The sequence below is a fragment of the Blastomyces gilchristii genome, assembly GCF_000003855.2.
Source record: "Blastomyces gilchristii SLH14081 genomic scaffold supercont1.50, whole genome shotgun sequence".
NCBI lineage: Eukaryota > Fungi > Ascomycota > Eurotiomycetes > Onygenales > Ajellomycetaceae > Blastomyces > Blastomyces gilchristii.
The window spans coordinates 102,980-122,091 of NW_003101633.1; the positions used below are offsets into that span (position 1 = coordinate 102,980).

Here is a 19,112-nt window from a genome sequence, read left to right on the forward strand (position 1 = left end):
AGATTTCCTTCAATGTCCTTTCTGAACGCGGCGTTTACATCCCCCTCCGAGGCCGTTGCTGCCATAAAGGTAGGCCTTTTTGAATCTCTTGGGCCACCAATTTCATCATCCTCATTATCAGAACTAGGTCGTCTTTTTGATGACTTGCGCGTATTTGTTTGTGAGTTTCCTGGCCTCGCCTTGCGTCCCTTAACATCCTTTCGCTGATCCTTTAATTTTGGATTCTTCTTGAAACAATCAGGCTCTACATGGTAAGGTTTCCGACAGAAGGAGCAGTATGGAACATCATAAATCTCAATTAGGCACGTGGTTCCATCTGATGAAGGTGTGATTTTTCTGTTCATAGACTTTTGTGTTAGAGCAAAGGTAGAGAGCGCTTGCGTGTCCATTGACTGCCTGCCTAGTTGTCCCTTCCTATGTTCTTCTTCAATTGCCTTGTTTTCAATGGAATCAAAGGTAGGAGCCGGTTTTGTAACATTTCCATTTTCATCCCTCTCATTGACAAGGTCCATTTGTCTGAATATATGATCACGGAAGCTCTCGTACTCAGGGCCCAATGCTTGTAGAAAGAAAAATATTTGCTCAATCTCGGAAGTGACACAGGCGGAGTCGAGGAGGAGCTTCTCTGCATGAATTTTTCTGATTTCGGCTCCAAGAGCTTGAGCACTCCCACATGTTGCCCTGGTGAGGGACAAGTATCATCTCTGGAGCTGTACATAGGTTCCAGATCCCTCAGGCTTGAAGTTATCCTTGACTGCTTTGAGGAGCGATTGTACTCGAGTGGTATCAAAAGCATTGAGCCGTTGTGCTGCATCATGTGTCAATTTGGCTGTAATCATTGCGGAGTAAAACCTTTGACGGTGGATTCATTGCTGTGCTTGCTCTTCTTCCGCCGGCGGAGTAGATCCATCATCAGCAATGGCAGAAATTCGGATGAACTCATTGACCTTCTGGTTCCATTTAAACCAGTCGTTGGCATTATCAAGCGTGGGGATAGCGTTATAGAATGAGTTGAGACCAAATTGCTCAAATTTTGCAACGTCAGTCATGATGAAGGAGGTTGTTCTTCAGCGCTGAAGAATTCTGGGCTTGATATGTCGATAGGCGGATCTGAGTTTATGGACGGTTCGAGGCTTGACAACCTAGGGGAACGTGGCTCTAGACCGAAAAGGTCCAAGCTTGATGCGTCGCTGAGCTGGGTTGATATGATAGAGGGACTGCGGTCCGACGATTCCGGCGTAGGAGTATGAGATGGAGGACTGTAGTCTCTGTCTGGTAGTCCGTCCGATTCCAGGTGATCCTTGTATGATTTGAAGAAGTGAGGGAAATGACGGTGATCAACTCGACACTGAGGTTTTCTTTGTGAAAACTTCGTAGGCCTGTTTGGTTGAAGGTTATAGTGTTTTCCAGTCCTATGATTGGATATTACTGTGTCTTCCTCAGAACTTGCTGAGGATGCAGTAGAGGCTCTAGTAGTGCTTTCAGGAAGGGAATGAGAAGTAGAAGTATAGAGGTGACAGGGTCCGGAATTTGAGCAGGTTGAGTTGATATCAGGAGCACTCCGACGCCTCAAAATGGTATTCTAAGAGATGATAATTGATGCTCAACTGTTGCATTCTTCCACAGACATATGCCAGTGGGCCTTGCAAACGGCGTGATATGAAAGTGATGGGAAAAATGACTTTTGAATTCGCTGGAAATCCCAGTTATGTATTTCTTGAAGATATGAGAGCAGATTCAGTTCTTTCTCCATTCAATGATGCCCATGTCTTTTCTGAAACTGAGATGGGACTCACTTTTGATATTGAGATGACATTTTGTGGTGTGAATTCTGAAAGTTGTCATGTTGGAACTGATATAAATTTTTCCGACTGATATGATTTTGTTGCAGGCAAATTGAAGATGTCAGCATCAATTCTGTGCTGTTGCAGTATGAATGGGTCGATGATCGGTATGTGGTGATTCGTTCATCGTAATCAAATATGATATGTCATTCAATGATAGGCTATTGTTCCCAATGCCTCTTGTTGTGGAGGGGGGACATTTTGCCACATCATACTTGAATATTGCTTGGACAGAGAGAATATGGTCTCTGAGAAGAGAGATAAATCATCTCATTCTTCTGAAGTTTTCAGAGCCATTCAAGATCAAAGCAACGCCCATTGTCTCTAAGAACTGTCAATTAAGTGATTCAACTGATGGGACTAACATGTTGAGAGAGGGGAAACTTAGCTGTTTGAAAAAGGAGGATACAGGTGTTGCGCAGGCAACCCGGGCTCATAACCTGTTGAAATAGGTTCAGAGTATGGGATTATTCTTCCTTGTTAATACATTTTACACTGAGGCGGGACAGTCTATATACATATATATATCAGTTCCAGCCTAGCCACAACCTTCAGCCACCGTGATCCTCCAGCCACAGCAATATTCAACAGCAGGAGCCAATAGGCCTGACGGGTCCATGGATCGCGGTCCATGGACCTGGTAGGCCCAAAGGCGACCAACTTGTGGCCATGCTGGCCTGTGGACGGCAGAGGCCATTGAACCGATTTCTGTGGCCCTGTGACAACCAAGGACCCACGGCCCAAATGAATATGTTTTCCTCTTGACAATTCTATAAATTTTTGAATGATGACCCTGCCCTTCAGTTCTAACTTTCACCACTCTCTATTCTTACTGACAGAGTAATCATCTCATTTCAATGCTGTACTCAGAATACTTCTGTGCTTTTTACTCCTCAGTATAAAAAACACAGAGATATTGAGTGGGGAACAATAACAGAAAGCGCTGCAGATGGATTGCAAGCGAAATGGATTGCGGGTGAAATTGGATGGCGTGCTAGATTATGAAATTTTCTGGGTTGGTTCCAGACGAGACGTAGGGAGATCTACAGATCTACATCACGTGAAACTAAATTGGTGGGACGCAGAAGACCCCTCGGGAAGGGTGCTGGGGCTTGGCTTGGCTTGGCTTCGACTCAGCAATCAAACATGTAGACCTCCAACTCCTCCGCCTCTTTCCACCACCCATGATTTCAATATTAGACGCGAGGTTGGCCATAAAAATCTCTACCTAGTGGAAAAAGCCCCACCATGAGCCATACGAGGAAGAGTCTTACCAAAACCGTGTCCAAGTTGGGAATTTTACGTTTTTTCGGTGGCTGCCGCCTCATTTCGGAGGGCGCTGGGTCATCAAATAGAGCCTCATACACCGGATAGCTGTAGTTGATGCCGATGCGCGTGAAGCAGTGCTGGAGCTCAGGATAGCGCTTCAATGCTAAGCCAACATAGAGGAGACTTAACTGGCCTCTGTTCTCCTGGAGTCTAGAAAGGTAATTGTTCTCCAACCAACGCAGATCAGAGGCATCGTGGAACTTGCCACGGGTGGCAGCAGCTCGAAGCTTCCCTTTGAACAGGTAGACTGGGTCCAACAGCATGGTGGCGCCGGTGCCTTGGGTTTCCCCTGTTACTTGGGCCGCCCTTGGCACAACGTCGGCCATGGTAAAGGTTGCCCCTAAGGGATCCATATATTAGTAAAGCAGCACAGCACACCTTTGAAAGGATCAAAAGCGTTATCTGCATGTGCTAAGGTGACATCATTTAGGCGACGCACTGAGTTCTCCTGGCTAGACGGCTACTTAAAGAACCCCTGGATACAGGCGGAGATTGAAGGCGGCCTTTATAGATGGGCCTTTCCCAATTAGCTCTTCCCAGCAGATTTGGTCTTCAACTGAAAGCCTCATTGACTGGAACCTTCCAACTCCGGGACGCCGCTTGTACAGTGTTATGAAAAACATAGAAGCAAGGCTAACAATATATTTCATTGCAAGCCGGATTTCCTTGGTCTATGCGACTTTTGAAGTTGATCACAAGAGTTCCGAGGTTGGCAGCGATTATGGCAAACGCAAGTCCCGAGCTTTCAAAATGGTTGCAAAAGACTGGGGTTGCGATGTCAAACAAGTCAAACAAGTTGAAAAACGAGGGAAAAGCTATATTAACTTGATGAGAGACAATCTGGCTATTATATTAGAATTGAAGCCCGAAGTTTCTGGAATGTGAGTTATTCTCTTCTTTTGTTTAATTCAATAGCTAACAATTATTAGTTGTGAATACCAACTAACAAATCGACTGCGGCAAGCGATCGCTCGTTGGCACCAACAACGGTATCCTAGTGAAAAGAGGATTGAGAGGTCTATCTTAGCTGCAAAAATCATACTTCAAGGATTACATACATATGGAAAAGGGCAATATTCTTATTCCTCGCTTAGGGATTCCCCGAGCCGTTTATTAAATGAAGTGAAGCGACACATGACCTGGGACAACGACGGTATCATCACGCCCAAACCCCTCTCCGAGCTACTGGATAATCCGGGCCGGCCATCTACCAGACTGGAAAATGCTGCGAACACACCAGGATCGAGTACCGCCCAGTTTCACCCGCCCGAAACTGTAAATCCTCAGGCCAGCCCCGATTTCAATGGAATGAATATGGATAGCTACAACAACGCATACCAAGATCAAGCGCCAAATATGTCCGACACCGGTCTTCCGCCCAGCTGCATTTGCGAGTTTCATAGAAATTGACCCAGCATCGCAGCCAGCGACTGAGTCAACCTCCGAACAGCTGTGGCATCCTGCTGCATTTGCAAGTTTCATAGAAACTGATCCAGCAACCCTGGCACCTCCGCCGGCAGCTGAGTCGACCCAGCCGGCAACCTCTGAACAGCCGTGGCATCCACATTTTACGTAACTACCTCAGCGGAGAAAAGATTTATTAGGGCTTGACATATTTTGGACTTGACATGTTTTGATTGACTTGTCTTTCACATTTTGTAACATCTGACACCCGCTTATGTCCCTCCCTGAAGCTCTAAGTTCAGTAATAAAGCATTCACCTAACACGTTTCAGCCATCAAGCACCGATGGCATTTTCAACGTTTGTTCCTGTAGTAATATCGCAATAATGAACTCCATCACCGTTCCCATTTTACCGGATAATTCCCCAGCTCAAGTATCCATCATTGTGATTTTGCTGCCGGTAAGCTCCTATTGTCTCTTGCTTATATTGTGAAACAAAGACAGGTTCTGTTTAATTAATCTTGCTAGGGCTTTTCTACACGCATAAGCATATCCTACCGGAGTTTCACCTCATCTGCATCAGCAACTATGGGCATTAATAGCTCTTTCAGGTTCCTTTTGTACAGGAGCTCATAGAACTGGACGTCTCTAAGACATTTGTTGTATCCCTCTCTCACTCGCCAGAAGTAGCCACCAACCTTGGCGGCATCGCGCCAGTGCTCTAGACCAGAGATGATGAGAGGGAAGACCGCGAGGAGAACGCCTGCGATTTCAATGCCGCTCATCACGATGGCAGGATTGGGGAAGGTGAGGGGCCTTGGGCGGAGGGGGGGTGCCAAAAACTCGCAGCTTTGAGGGAGGAAAGAAGAGAGAAGAGAAGAGAAGAGCACAGCAAGGCTGAGAGGGCCAAATGAGCGTGAGTCCAAATACCCCGCACTTGCGGCCGCCCAGAAATCATCAGCCTCACCACTTCATCTCATCTATCACAACTTGAGAGTCTTCAAAACAAGTCTAAGTCTTTATCCACCACATTTTACGCCCCAGGAGATGTCGACGTCCGTGTTGGAGAAATGCAGATACTGCATCGCGACACTGAAAACCGTTGTCACTACTCCTGCTGAGCCAAATCACCAGAATGGACGAATTCGCGACCAGGTTAATGACCAACTGGAGCGGTTCAGTCTCTGGACAGGAAACATCGGAGCTCTTCATCGACCGGACTCTCCTATGTCTCTTGAGACGCGCCTGTCCGAGGCAGGCGATGTTCTGAGCTATGTCTTGAATTTATTGGATGACCTCAGTGAGGTTACTGGCGAGCGTGAGGGAGCCACCGGTCCCTGCGACTCCTACCACTCCTGACGGTCAGCTAATGGTATACTAGTCTTACAGATTGTGGCTATGGAGCGAGAACAAACAGTTGCTCCTATCTCAAATGATGATTGTGATTTCAGCAATGATGATGTCGAGCAGAACAAGGAAGAAGACCTGAATGAAGAAAATGAACTCCTCAAAGAGATCAATGCATGCATTACGCGACTTTTTCGAGTCTCCAGCCTCGTCCACCAGGCTAATCCGACTGATCGCTTTGCAAAAGCCCTCAGTCGAAACCGATATCGATTCAATGATCAATTCGACATAGCTCACGTAGCTGCGAAATTCCCAAAGCTTGCCACCGAAGAGTTCACATGGCTACGTAGGCGACTCGGCCGTGCCATTACCCACCGGCGGCATTACCTATGCTACATCCAAGATCACCGTGAACAGTTAGATAACCCACTCAGTCGAGAAGAGCTTGACCGCGGCCCAGCTCCAGAACCCCAAGGTTACACAAACAAGCAGCTCCATGATGGGAAGCTACCCCTCGACTGCTCAAGTCGACCGTCGACTTTCGTGACGAAGGCTTCAACCTTGGCTCCTGGTCGTATCACACCCCAAATGCTCACCGCAGAACAGGAGTCAGACTCCGAGGAGGACACAAGATCTTACACTACAATATCACGTTCGGTTGATGGTGGTGACCTTGAATCATCGACATTAGCGAGAATCCCAAAGCTTGAGGATTTAAAAATAAAGGGCCAAGAAGAGTTCGAATGTCCCTTCTGTTTCCGAATGAAGAAATTTAAGAATGAGCGTGTATGGAGGCGACATGTCTTTGCTGATCTCCGTCCATACGTGTGTACATTTCCCAAATGCGATGCTCCATACTATGGTGACATCAACCAATGGTTCCAACACGAAATGCAAAACCATCGTGTCAGTTACACCTGTCGGATATGCAACAGCAAGACATTCTACCTCAAAAAACGATATCTCGCCCACATACAACAACATCATCCAGATTTTCTAGAAGACGGGGACGAGCAGGTTGTTCTCGAAATCAGTCGGAAGCCTCTCGATCAGATACCTGCTCAGGATTGTCCTTGCTGCTCCAGTTGGATTGACCGCTTGAAGGAGCACACCGAGGGGCTTGGATTGCCTACTTCCACCCCTGATAATGTCCTAACTGTGATTCTAATGGTCTTCAAACGCCATCTTGCCTCCCATCTAGAGCAACTTGCGCTTTTCGCTATTCCTATCGGTTCTTCCGCGGAAGGTGAGGTCGATTCGAATGTCGCTATTGAAGTGGATACTTCGAACTTCACTGTTGAAGTGGATGAACAGCTTGACGAAGAAGAACCTGAAACAGCGGAGGACTTCAAAAATAATCTGAACAGAACAATCAATAATGACGGCCTTGGGAGATTTTTCCCCCCTGGAGATACATACGTCAATGAAGTAGCCGAAAAAGCCGCTGCTCTTAGGAATGATCCGAACAATAGGTTAAACTCACCCAGCCAAATACAGGGTCTCACTACTGTGGCTCTTTACAAAACCATTCTCTATTGTGGTAAGTATTAAATTTTCAATTCAGCATAGTGTGAGGGTAAAACACGAAATTAAAAATCACCCTGCATTAGATGACAGTCAGTCCATGAGGGAAGAAGACCGCTGGCGCAAGCAAGCGGAACTCGCCAAACTCATCACCGATATTGCAACGCGGGCGGACCCAAACAACAGAGGTGTTTATTTTCACTTGATGAATACAAACCTATCTAACGCCGACAATCTCGACGGAAATGCGATATTGCGGACACTCGACTTTGATCCAGATGGGTGGACACCACTTGGGACAAATCTCAGGAATTGAATTCTTATTCCTCTTGTTTATGCGCCCCTAAGTTCTGGCAGGCAGATGGAACGCCCCTATCTAATCATAATTGTCACTGATGGATGCCCAACTGGTGAATCGGAGGATGAACTACGCGACGCAATACTAGAGTGCAGCAAATTCCTTGGGGCAAAAGGCTACAGGAAAGACGGTACTTGAACATTCTATCTCTGCTTTTCTAGCACATATGAACCCGCAACTGATATTCATACAGCGGTCCGATTCTGCCTCAGCCAAATCGGAACGGATGATGACGCAAAAGCCTTTATGAACAAACTGGATATGGATCATGAAGTTTTGGAGGTGCTTTACAGGACACCCGGTGAGTATCCATCTTTTTTCTTTTTTACTTTCCATTTAGTTTCACATAGCTTACATAAATTAGAACTCATCGATGCGAGATACGATGAGCTGAGACATAACAAAGATGAACTAGAAGATTGGGTGAGCACACCAACCCCCTTAGAATCGATTTTTATGAATTTTGATACTAATATTTTCGTAGTTACTCTCCATGTTGCTGTCTCCAGTGCAGGCCTTGAATGCTGAATAAAGGAATCCTAGCAGTGACTTTGCAGGCAACGATATATTAGAGCTATTTCCCAATGGTGATAGTTGATTTTCCGCGCTGGGAGCCACAGCCTGCAACGTCCCAGAGACCGCGGAGCATTAGTGTGAAGAATGCGTAGAAAGATAAAGGCTTCTCCGGCGCAAACATAGCCGTACCGGACTCCCTTGGCAACCATGTAGAAGAACAACTGTGTGATGACGGCAGCAACTAACCGCTTCAAGCAGAAATCAGGATCATCTGAGTCCTTACCAATTACTTCTTTGGAAGGATGAAAGTCCTGAGCCAGCCCTCCCATGATTTCATCCTGAGTGAGCCTGTGGGGTGCCTTGTACTTGATAGCGAGCACTGGGATGTGCTCATCACCATCCTGGTGATGATGCAGAATTGATCTGCCAATCCTCCTGTGATCACCATGATCTCTTTTTTCTTTGTTTTATTCTTCTTACCCATTCTCTTTCTGGTACTTGATTCAGTCCCAACCATGAGTTCAACAGACAACTGCTGATCACCTGGGTTCAAATCAACTGCCTGAAAGTCCAAGGTTAGCATGGCTTTCAAAGATAATTGATCCGCGCAAGCTGAATGCCCTCTTAAGCTCATCATTCTCATATATTCAGTCTATTATGGCCCGCACTTGATTTTCTACCATTTCCTGTTCATAGTACTGAAGATCCCACTCTGAGGAAATTGAGCTGATAAGTTGGCGGATGTAGTTGAGCTGATGTAGAGAGGAGAAGAGCTTTTCTGTCAAGAAATGAGAATGCTGATTGAGCTTGTGCCACACCTTCATTTGCTCCTCAGTGAATGTGTCCCACAACATGATGTGAGATGGAACCCTCTGATTTGTCAGTCTTGTTACCGCGCCTTGAGTTGTTCAAGTAGGGTCTGTCATGATCTTGATCGCGACTAACAATTCATGGCAGGCATGTAAAAACAGAGGCAGTGTTGATGACTCTGAGCTCGCAGCCAAAGCTTCTGCTTCTTCATGTTGTTGTTGCTCTTCTTCATGCTGTCTTCTTTTGCTTCTCACCTCAGCTTCCGCGTCTTGACACCATTGTCTTTCTTGATCAAGTTCAGCTCTTTCTCGCTCGAGCTCAGCCAACAATTCTTGTATTTTCAGATTCATTCTAAAGGCATAATCTTATAGTAATCTCCCTACAATGCTGTATGCACTTAATTACAATTCGGAAAGCCACATGGAGCAAACGTGGTAAACAAAGTGAACGGACCGGATTATCTTACTTCCGGGTGTATTTTGAAACAAACAATCCGCCTTATGAGACGCTGGACAGAGAATTGGTAGAAAGGGTTCTAGTCGATTGTATCGTATGTACTATTGTCTAATCATATAATATCACCAGCATGTCCATGCAATGCTACCCAAAACGCTCCTACACCATTCCAGGCTTGCGTAGCATGGCCAAATCCACATCCATTTGCCATTGTGGTGCGTGTTTCGTTCACTAGCCGCAGAATGACCGTGTTTACACGAGACTAATGTGCTGAAATTAGGTTCGAAGCTTTGAACCTCTAATAATCATGAGTTCTTGACCGACTCGCTTCCGTTGCGGCGTGCCACGCTTTATCAATCTTGCTCTCCAAACTACAGCTACTATCCCCAAGAATTGTCATCCCACCCTACTCCAATCCCACAGCCAAAAGTGCGGGGAACCACATGATATATGAATCCCTACCTAGAACTTAGTCTTTTCATTGTACAATTAATACCTCGGTAGAGGTGATCTGCCCTATCTGGAACAATAACCCCTCCGTCTGGCTAAAGCTCTGCCAGATCTGGAGCCCTTGGATGTCAAGATAACTGTATGTGCTGCAAGGCAACAAATTGGGTAGAGTAATGTGTCTTGAGATAACAAATCACATTTCTAACCCTGGCAGTGTCATCCTAGTCTTGAAAAGATATTTATCACAGGCAGATGTAGTAAACACCAGATTGGAAAGACCTGAATGTCACTACAATATATAATCAAGTACTAACACCTGGACTCTCTCTTTGCCTTGTTCCAGGCAGGCTTCATAAAATCTATTACACAATGACACAGCTAGATTGTATAGAACAGGTCATTGATTACACTTTCAGAAACTCTCAGAGTGTGGCGGGCTGCGCCCGATCAATCATATAGACTATTCCGTTACACTCCACAGATTCCAACCGCTCCATTCTCGAACGCGTATGCTCCAATTCTCAGCCATTCTCGATCACCGATCCTCGGCCGCCACAAACGCGTATAGATTCTTCCGCCCCGAAGCCCCACCATGTACATCACCACATACACATATAAATATCCACTTAGATCACTGATTCTCACACTTTCTCTTTCTTTTTCTTCTCTAACATTTTTCTCTTTGTTATATAAGTTCTATTTATTATACTGATCTATTCAGTGTAGGCCTCTTATACTAGAAAAACATTCATCATCTTCTTATTAGAAATAATTATTCATATATTGTCTTCTTATTAGAAACAATTACTCACTGAGATATCTGAACACATAACAATGTATAAGAAATAGAGAAACAGTTAAACAGTTAAGTGAACACTGAGTTTTCAGATAGAAGCTTGCTTATCAGTCACTCTGACTCTGTAATAAGATCTTACAAAGAGAGTAAGATCTTATAAGAGAATATCAGCAGAAGATCTGAGAGTTCTAATATCTCAGATATATAAGATATTCATATAATTACACTTTCACAGATATTACATATTTGATAATTAATATAATTATGTCTAATGATAGTATGAGAGAACTCTTAAATATAAGTATAGATACAGTATTACAGTAACTCTGAGTAATATTAAAACTACAATAATAATAAATAGCTGATATGCATGCAACTCAATAATATTAATATGAAGAGATTTAATAATTATTATAATAAGAAACTCATACAATTTCAACATCTACAGAATTGAATATAAAAGCACTGAAAGAATACTTAGATACTCTTATATATTTTAATACTTTTAATCTCACTCTCTACTTATCATGAAGAATGAAAATACTTATAAAACTGAGTATAGATGAAGATATCATCAGTTCATTAATTAATTAAAGTTAATATATCAATGAATAATTGAAGAATTGTATGAAATAGAAGTTTTATTTATAAATGAAAGTATGTGAATTAGTGTTATAAATATCTGATAATATTATTAAATATCTTGATATTCTGTTTCAAGACACTGTCATACAACAGAAAGTATTAGATTGATTACAGAGTATCTAACAGAGAAACACTTCTCTTACAATATTTATTTCTGACTTTGACACTAAGATTCTAGAAGCAGGTGATCAATCTTGAGAGAATTAAATGAAGATTAACATGCTCAAGAAGACATTAGCTCTTGAACTCTTACAGACTCTTGTAAGTATAGATGAAGATCAGACTTATAAAGATTTCTGTGTATAACTTCAGATATTGAATGATTATCTTATCAAGCTCAAGAGTATACAGAATAGTGATAGAAGATATTATACTTATACATCTGCACTGAAGAATAATAATGATGCAGATGTTATGAATTGAATAGACTTGAATATCTACACATAAGCAAGAGTTTTCACTGTTTGAACAGACTTCTGAGTTTCTGAGATCACTTCTGAAGAAGTCACTGATTAATATTAATATAAAGTATACATCAACTGTAACTGATCAGAACACATCACTTTCAACTGTTAATTAATCTATGTATCTTCTTAATCAAGAGAAAGATCAGCGCCTTCTTATTTAAAGAATAAATCAGTGTCTGTCTGTGTCAATCACATTGCAGTGAAGGAAGATTTGAAAGATAACTATAAGAATACTCTGATGAAACAGGAAAAAGATTAGCTTCTGTTCAAATTCATAAACAGAAGCTTGAAGAGATCAGATAATAACAATTTGAAGAGAAAATAACAATGAATACAATTCTTGTATCTACTGTGATTAATAACATGTATAATATGAAAGTTATGATAGACAGCAGTCTATGTCACTATACAATGATTAAATCTTCAGTTATAAGACATTATAATCTTAAGTGTATCCTCTTATTAAAACCTTGACTTCTTGCAGAATTCAATAATTCAAAAGATGTTTGCATCTGTTATATAATGAAAATAAATATAAATATTGAAGAATATCAGTATGAAGATATCTATGCATATGAAGTTGATAATCTTGATTATAATCTTATATTAGAACTTGCCTGACTATCTGAATAAAACATCTTATTAAACACTTAAAACAGGAGTTTAATATTCTCTAACAATGATAGGGTTCACAAGAATGATATTCACAAGACTATGAATCTGACACAGATCTCTGTCAATGCCTATGAAATACTCAGAAAAAGAAGTTGCTGAAAGAATTATCAATAGCAGAATCATGTATCAATCTATTCTATCAGTCTGACTGATATTAAAAAGACTCTAGAAAAGTTATCTTATATTATAATAACAGATTCTCATATAAAACTTTCTTAATAATATTATGAATATCTAGATGTCTTCTGACAAGATAATAATGCTACAAATCTATCTCTCTTACAAGGTTCAGAAGTGAATCACAGTATCAAGTTGAAAAAGAAGAACAGCAAGAACTCTGAATTATTATGAGACTCTCTTTATAATATGTTCTGAGATGAACTTCTTCTTCTTCAAAAGACACTCAATGATCTGTTGAATAAAGAATTCATATATATTAACAACTCTTTCACTACAGCCTTTATTCTCTTTGCAAAGAAACCAGGTGAAGAACTCTGATTCTGTGTGAATTATTGAGAATTGAACAGATTAACAAAGAAGAACTATTATTCTTTATCTCTTATCAATGAAACTCTAGCTCATATTGAACAAGCTCAATGATTTACAAAGTTAGATATTATCATCACATTTCATAAGATCTGCATTGTTAAAGAAGATGAGTAACTTACAGTATTCTGAATATAATATAATCTCTTTGAATGAATAGTCACACTCTTTGAACTGACTAATGCTCTCAGTATATTTCAGAAGTATATCAACTGAGCACTCTGAGATTTTCTTAATGAATTTGTATCTGTATATCTTGATAACATTCTCATCTTCACTGATGAATTCAGAAAAGAATATCAAGAACATGTATAAAAGATATTATAACAGCTACAGAAAGCAGAACTGCTGATAGACATAGACAAGTATGATTTTGAGATTAAAAGTACAAAATATCTAGGCTTTATCATAGAAGCTGATAAGAAAATCTGAATGAATTCTGAGAAGATCTCTGCTATTCTTGAATGAGAGGCTCTGTACACTGTGAAAGATGTACAAAGCTTCATTGAATTCACTAACTTCTATTGATAATTTATACAAAACTTCTCAGATATTATGAGACTACTTACAGAACTTACTAAGAAGAACTCAGTATTTCAATAGTCAGTGAACACTGAAGCTGTATTTACACAGATAAAGAAGATATTCATCAATACTTCTCTGCTTATAATATTTGATTCTGATTATAAAACAGTTGTTAAAGCTGATTTCTCTGATTATATCATAGAAGAAACTATATTGTAATATAATGATAAAGATGTCTTACAATCATATATCTTCATATCTAAGAAACTAAGTCTCACTGAATGCAACTATGAGATCTATAATAAGAAACTTCTCACAATTATACACTGTTTAGAAGAATGAGACTTCAAACTCTGAAGTATCTCTGAATTTAAGATAATTACAGATTATAAGAATCTCAAGTACTTCACAACTATCTGTAAACTCACTGAATAACAGATATAATAATCTGAGTTTTTAAGCTGCTTTCATTTTACAATACACTATCATTCTGACAGTCAGAACTCAATGATAGATACTCTCTTATAATAAGAGTAAGATATATCATCTGATATAATAGATACTCACTGAATGAACTGAGAGCATCAGCTCTTGAATCTGAAGATATTAGTTAATCAAGATAAAACAGTTTATAATACTATACACGCTTCTCTGATTAGAGCTGTTACTGATATCTCAACTTCTTCTGAATCTACACTGAATAAACTGTGATATACAGCAGCTCAGACTAATGAACTTCTTCAAATTCTCACTGAAGCAGTATAACAAGAAGTGTCTTGATTTTCTCTAGAATTATATATAAAGACTGACATCTCAGAATGTTTAATAGATGACAGTAATACTCTATAATTCTATGAATAACACTGAGTCTCTCACTCTGAACTCTTACACATTCAGATAATATAAGAGATGCATGATTTATATATAATCAGTTATTCAGATTATGAATAACTATATTAAATAATCTCTCAAGAATTCTACTGATCTGAGATATTAAATAGTATCAGATATTTTATTTAAAACTGCAACTATTATTCTTCTATTATCTTGTGAAAGAATTATAGAAAAGATCTGCTAAAACTGCTTAATATTTCTGATAGAATCTGATAAGATGTGATAATTGACTTCACTATTAATCTTTCTGAGAGTAAGAGTTGTAGAAACATTCTGATCATTATAAATCAATTGAGTAAAGATGTAATATTGAAATCTTATAACAAGATAAATACTGAATAAGTCACTGAAGCTTTTCTACAGAGCTCATTCTATCAGATGTATGAATTACTGAGATCTATAGTATCAGATCAGAGCTGTTAATTTATAAGTACTCTCTGAACAAGAATCTGTCAAGTTCTCAAGATTATATACTGTCTGTTAACTGTCTATTACTCTGAGACTGATGATGCATTAGAACAGATAATTCAGACTGTAAAGAATTATCTCTATAAGTTCTGTAACTACTTATAAGATGATTGATATAATCTGCTTCTACATGCAGAGATTGCTATTAATGAATAAGATACTGTTTCAACAGGTATAAGTCTGTTCTTTCTTACACATGATTATTATATAAAGATATTGAATCTTCTAGAGATTACACAGATTATACTGAACTCTCACAGTCTAATTCAGATTGCTGATAATATAGTAATAAAGCTCTGAGATATTTGTAACTAAGCAGAGATCTTCATAGCAACTGTGAAATAAGATTAAGAGAACTGAATCAATGTTCACTGAGATTCTGCTGAACAATATAAGATAGAAGACTTGATGTGATTGAATCTTAAGAATATACAGATCACATGTTTATCTCATACACTGAATTATCATTATATCAAGTATAAAGTGATAGAAGTTCTAAATAGTCATAACTATTATCTTGATATATTACTAGAAATTTATAATGTCTTTCATACAAGCTTGCTTCACTGCACTATCACTGATCTGTTCTCTTCTCAACTGACTTCTGACTGACAGCTGCCAGGCATCATAGAAGAAGATAATGAGCTTGAATGAGAGATTAAGAATATTCTTGATAAGAGATCTCACAGCTGCAGCTGATAATATCTTGTGAAATGAATTGACTATGATTAACTGATCTGAACTCTGAGTTCTATGTTATCTGAAATAGCAGTTCTTGACTGATGAGAACTGCTTCTGAAAGAGAGAAGCTAATATGACAGGCTGCGCCTGATCAATCATATAGACTATTTCATTACACTTCACAGATTTCAACTACTTCATTCTTGAATACATATGCTCTAGTTCTTGATCATTCTTGATCACTGATTCTCAGCTGCTATGAACATGTATAGATTCTTCTGCTCTGAAGCCTCACTGTATATACCATCACATACATGTATAAATATTCACTTAGATTGCTGATTCTCACACTTTCTCTTTCTTTTTCTTCTCTAACATTTTTCTCTTTGTTATATAAGTTCTATTTATTATACTGATCTATTCGGCGTAGGCCTCTTACACTGAGTCTGATTAAAGCTCTCACAGCAGCTAGTGTTGATAAGCAAGACTATGAAGAAAATAGAAGATTGACTCAACTTGAAGAGTCACTTATTGAAATTATAATTTTAAACAGCATCTATACTAGTGAAGCTACTAGGAATAAGTTTCCCTGCTATCAAAGAAAGCAGTAACTAACTTTTCTAGAAATAACAAGTAATGCTTTATACACTCTTGATAGCAACAAAAGCTGACAGGTGATTGTAAGATGTACTGAAATTACAGAGTGTATGATTCTTCACTCATGTCAGCAGAACTAATCAGCATCACTCAAAGTGCTGAGTTGAACAATATCTGCTATTATTGCAGCTGCATGGCTTGATTCTGATAGAGATTTTCAAGTTATCTTCAAAGTCATCAAAAATTTAAGATAAGAGGCTAGCAGACTTCAAGTGCTGCAGTTTGACTGACATACTAAAAGTATTGCATCACATGAGTGCACCATGTATAGACTCTAGCCAGCTTGATTTGATCAGTGATCAGCCGCTCACTAGAGTACAGAGTCTGACGAAAACTGAGTCTTATCATCACAATTCTCTGAAGTATACAAGTGTTTCAAAAGCATCACAGGTTAGAAAACACTGTGACTAGAATAGTAAATATTGTGACTAGTTTTTATCTGTGAATCTTCAACTCTGATTTAACATGTTATCAAAGATTCAAGACATCTCTTACTGAAGCCTCTATGAGGCACTGTGACTCAATCTAGCAATGAGACATTACTTGAGAAGCTATTGATAGAGAAGTGAGAAAAGTTCCAATATGTGTTTAAGCTTAAGTGAGAATAACTATTTAAGAGACTGCTCTCTCATGTCTCTCTGACAAATATGTATATCACAGCTCAAATTTTATTCTTTGCAATTGATAGTGATTGAGCATTACTTAACTTGTGGGAAATTCTTTCATATTATTGTAATAGATGAGAAGATGAGCTATCAGTGCTCTGTGAAGTACTTCTCATCACTAAGAGGTTTGAAATAATTAGATAACTTGATGCTAGCATCACTTTTTTCAGCTTCTTTAAGAGATGTCACATTCTCAATCTTCTTCAGAATCTATGAGATTCTTCTCATCAGCTGAATAATAAGTTTTTAGTTCAACACTCTGAAAATTTTTCTATTCATCTCAGTAGAGGAAATTCTTTTCATGCTTTTATAATCTTAGTGATAAAATCCCTGCTCACTCAGCTATATTCTAATTTAGCTGAAAAAAGCAATAAGTATAAAAGTAAATATTGTCATGTATCAGTCATATGCAAACTAGAAGAGCATCTTGACATACTGGTGTATGAGTTTAATCTTAATATTCTTGAATTACTCTCATCAGCAAACTCAAAGCTCACTGAAAAGAGTCTATATGTAACTGATAATATGTATATACATTATTTTCTATAATTGAAGCATCACTAATGAAGCTAGGCTATGTGAAGTCTCAGAAAATTTATTTAAAGAGCTACTTCTCACTCTTAAAGATAGTTAAAATATTACTTTGACTCTATTCAGCAATGTTCTTACACTCACAATCAAGAGTATATATAAAGGAAACTTTCATCAACTCACATCTTTACAGATTAAACAGGTTGACACAGAGTAGATTATGAGTGAACTGAAGGCCTCTGTTGCACTGCTTAATATACTACATCAAAGTAACAGTGATTCAATTGAATGAGATTAGTTTAGAGTTAAATATATGCTGCCTCTTTGTTGTGCAATCATCAAAGTACAGGAGTACATTATACAGATTCATGTAGAGTGTGGCGGGCTGCGCCCGATCAATCATATAGACTATTCTGTTACACTCCACAGATTTCAACCGCTTCATTCTCAAACGCGTATGCTCTGATTCACGGCCATTCTCAATCACCGATCTTCAGCCGCCACGAACACATACACTTCAATTCTCAGCCATTCTCAATCACCAATCCGCAGCTGCTATGAACGTGTGTATATTCTTCTGCCTTGAAGCTCCACCATGTACACCACTACATACACATATAAATATTCATCTTGATCACTGATTCTTGCACTTTCTCTTTCTTTCCTTCTCTAATGTTTTTATCTTTGTTATATAAGACCTATCAGTATTATACTGATCTATTCAGTGTAGATCTCTTACACTATAAAAACATTCATTATCTTCTTATTAGAAATGATTATTCATGCATTATCTTCTCATTAGAAATAATTATTCATTAAGAGATATCTGAACATGTAACAACATGTAAGAAATAGAGAAACAGTTAAACAGTTAAGTGAACACTGAGTTTTCAGATAGAAGCTTACTTATCAGTCACTTTAACTCTGTAACAGAATCTTATGAAGAGAGTAAGATCTTACAAGAGAATATCAGTGAAAGATCTGAGAGTTCTGACACTCAGATGTATGTAGACTGACCGTGTAACCGTGTCTGAGACCAGGACCAGATTTTTTGATAGTCTTATTATCAATTCGACTGATCCCATTACACAGTTTTAACATTAGATAGTAGTTTCATACTGTCTCAGTGAGACTTACTGTCTACTCTTGTCACATTTTCCAAATGAGATCATGATTTCCACTTCTCAATTTAAATTATTTTTATTGCTTTAAATGACTTTAAATCTCATTTGAGCATTATCAAAAAGCATTACTTTTTAAAAAATTAAAAATAGTCTAAAAAAACCTTAAAATGTCTAAAAATAGTAACTTTATGCCAAGAATGGGACTAAATGAGACTAAATGAAACCACTTTCTCATTTTTTTCAAGTCATGATTCTATTTTAAGATCTGATATATAGTCACTTTACATGTTTTTTTGATAGCCAGTCCCAGCGGGATTCACGCCAAGAAATGTATGAGATCAGACCAAATGAAATCAAATGTGAAATTCATGGTCTCAGCGGCCAGTCTAGATGTATGAGA

At 39.1% G+C, this 19,112-nt stretch overlaps 6 protein-coding genes across 6 annotated transcripts; 3 read left to right on the forward strand and 3 right to left on the reverse strand.

Annotated features, from left to right (window-relative positions):
- Positions 1-2,910: 2,910 nt before the first annotated feature.
- Positions 2,911-3,499, reverse strand: BDBG_09509 (uncharacterized protein; the record flags this gene model as incomplete). The annotated part of the gene is made up of 2 exons (XM_031724040.1): positions 2,911-3,072; positions 3,119-3,499. The coding sequence occupies 2 exons, from the start codon at positions 3,497-3,499 to the stop codon at positions 2,911-2,913; spliced, it is 543 nt and encodes a 180-aa protein (XP_031581478.1).
- A 286-nt stretch (positions 3,500-3,785) lies between these two features.
- On the forward strand, positions 3,786-4,583 carry BDBG_09510 (uncharacterized protein; the record flags this gene model as incomplete). The annotated part of the gene is made up of 2 exons (XM_031724041.1): positions 3,786-4,054; positions 4,103-4,583. 2 exons carry the CDS (start codon positions 3,786-3,788, stop codon positions 4,581-4,583), a joined length of 750 nt encoding a protein of 249 aa, XP_031581479.1.
- Positions 4,584-5,131: 548 nt separating this feature from the next.
- Positions 5,132-5,362, reverse strand: BDBG_09511 (uncharacterized protein; the record flags this gene model as incomplete). Its single annotated transcript, XM_031724042.1, has 1 exon — positions 5,132-5,362. One exon carries the CDS (start codon positions 5,360-5,362, stop codon positions 5,132-5,134), a length of 231 nt encoding a protein of 76 aa, XP_031581480.1.
- A 262-nt stretch (positions 5,363-5,624) lies between these two features.
- On the forward strand, positions 5,625-7,764 carry BDBG_18058 (uncharacterized protein; the record flags this gene model as incomplete). The annotated part of the gene is made up of 3 exons (XM_031725647.1): positions 5,625-5,895; positions 5,959-7,464; positions 7,535-7,764. 3 exons carry the CDS (start codon positions 5,625-5,627, stop codon positions 7,762-7,764), a joined length of 2,007 nt encoding a protein of 668 aa, XP_031581481.1.
- Positions 7,765-7,809: 45 nt separating this feature from the next.
- On the forward strand, positions 7,810-8,338 carry BDBG_18059 (uncharacterized protein; the record flags this gene model as incomplete). Its single annotated transcript, XM_031725648.1, has 4 exons — positions 7,810-7,936; positions 8,000-8,107; positions 8,171-8,229; positions 8,291-8,338. The coding sequence occupies 4 exons, from the start codon at positions 7,810-7,812 to the stop codon at positions 8,336-8,338; spliced, it is 342 nt and encodes a 113-aa protein (XP_031581482.1).
- Positions 8,339-8,380: 42 nt separating this feature from the next.
- BDBG_09513 (uncharacterized protein) lies at positions 8,381-9,482 on the reverse strand (the record flags this gene model as incomplete). Its single annotated transcript, XM_031724043.1, has 5 exons — positions 8,381-8,519; positions 8,569-8,701; positions 8,803-8,884; positions 9,003-9,207; positions 9,268-9,482. The coding sequence occupies 5 exons, from the start codon at positions 9,480-9,482 to the stop codon at positions 8,381-8,383; spliced, it is 774 nt and encodes a 257-aa protein (XP_031581483.1).
- Positions 9,483-19,112: the final 9,630 nt, after the last annotated feature.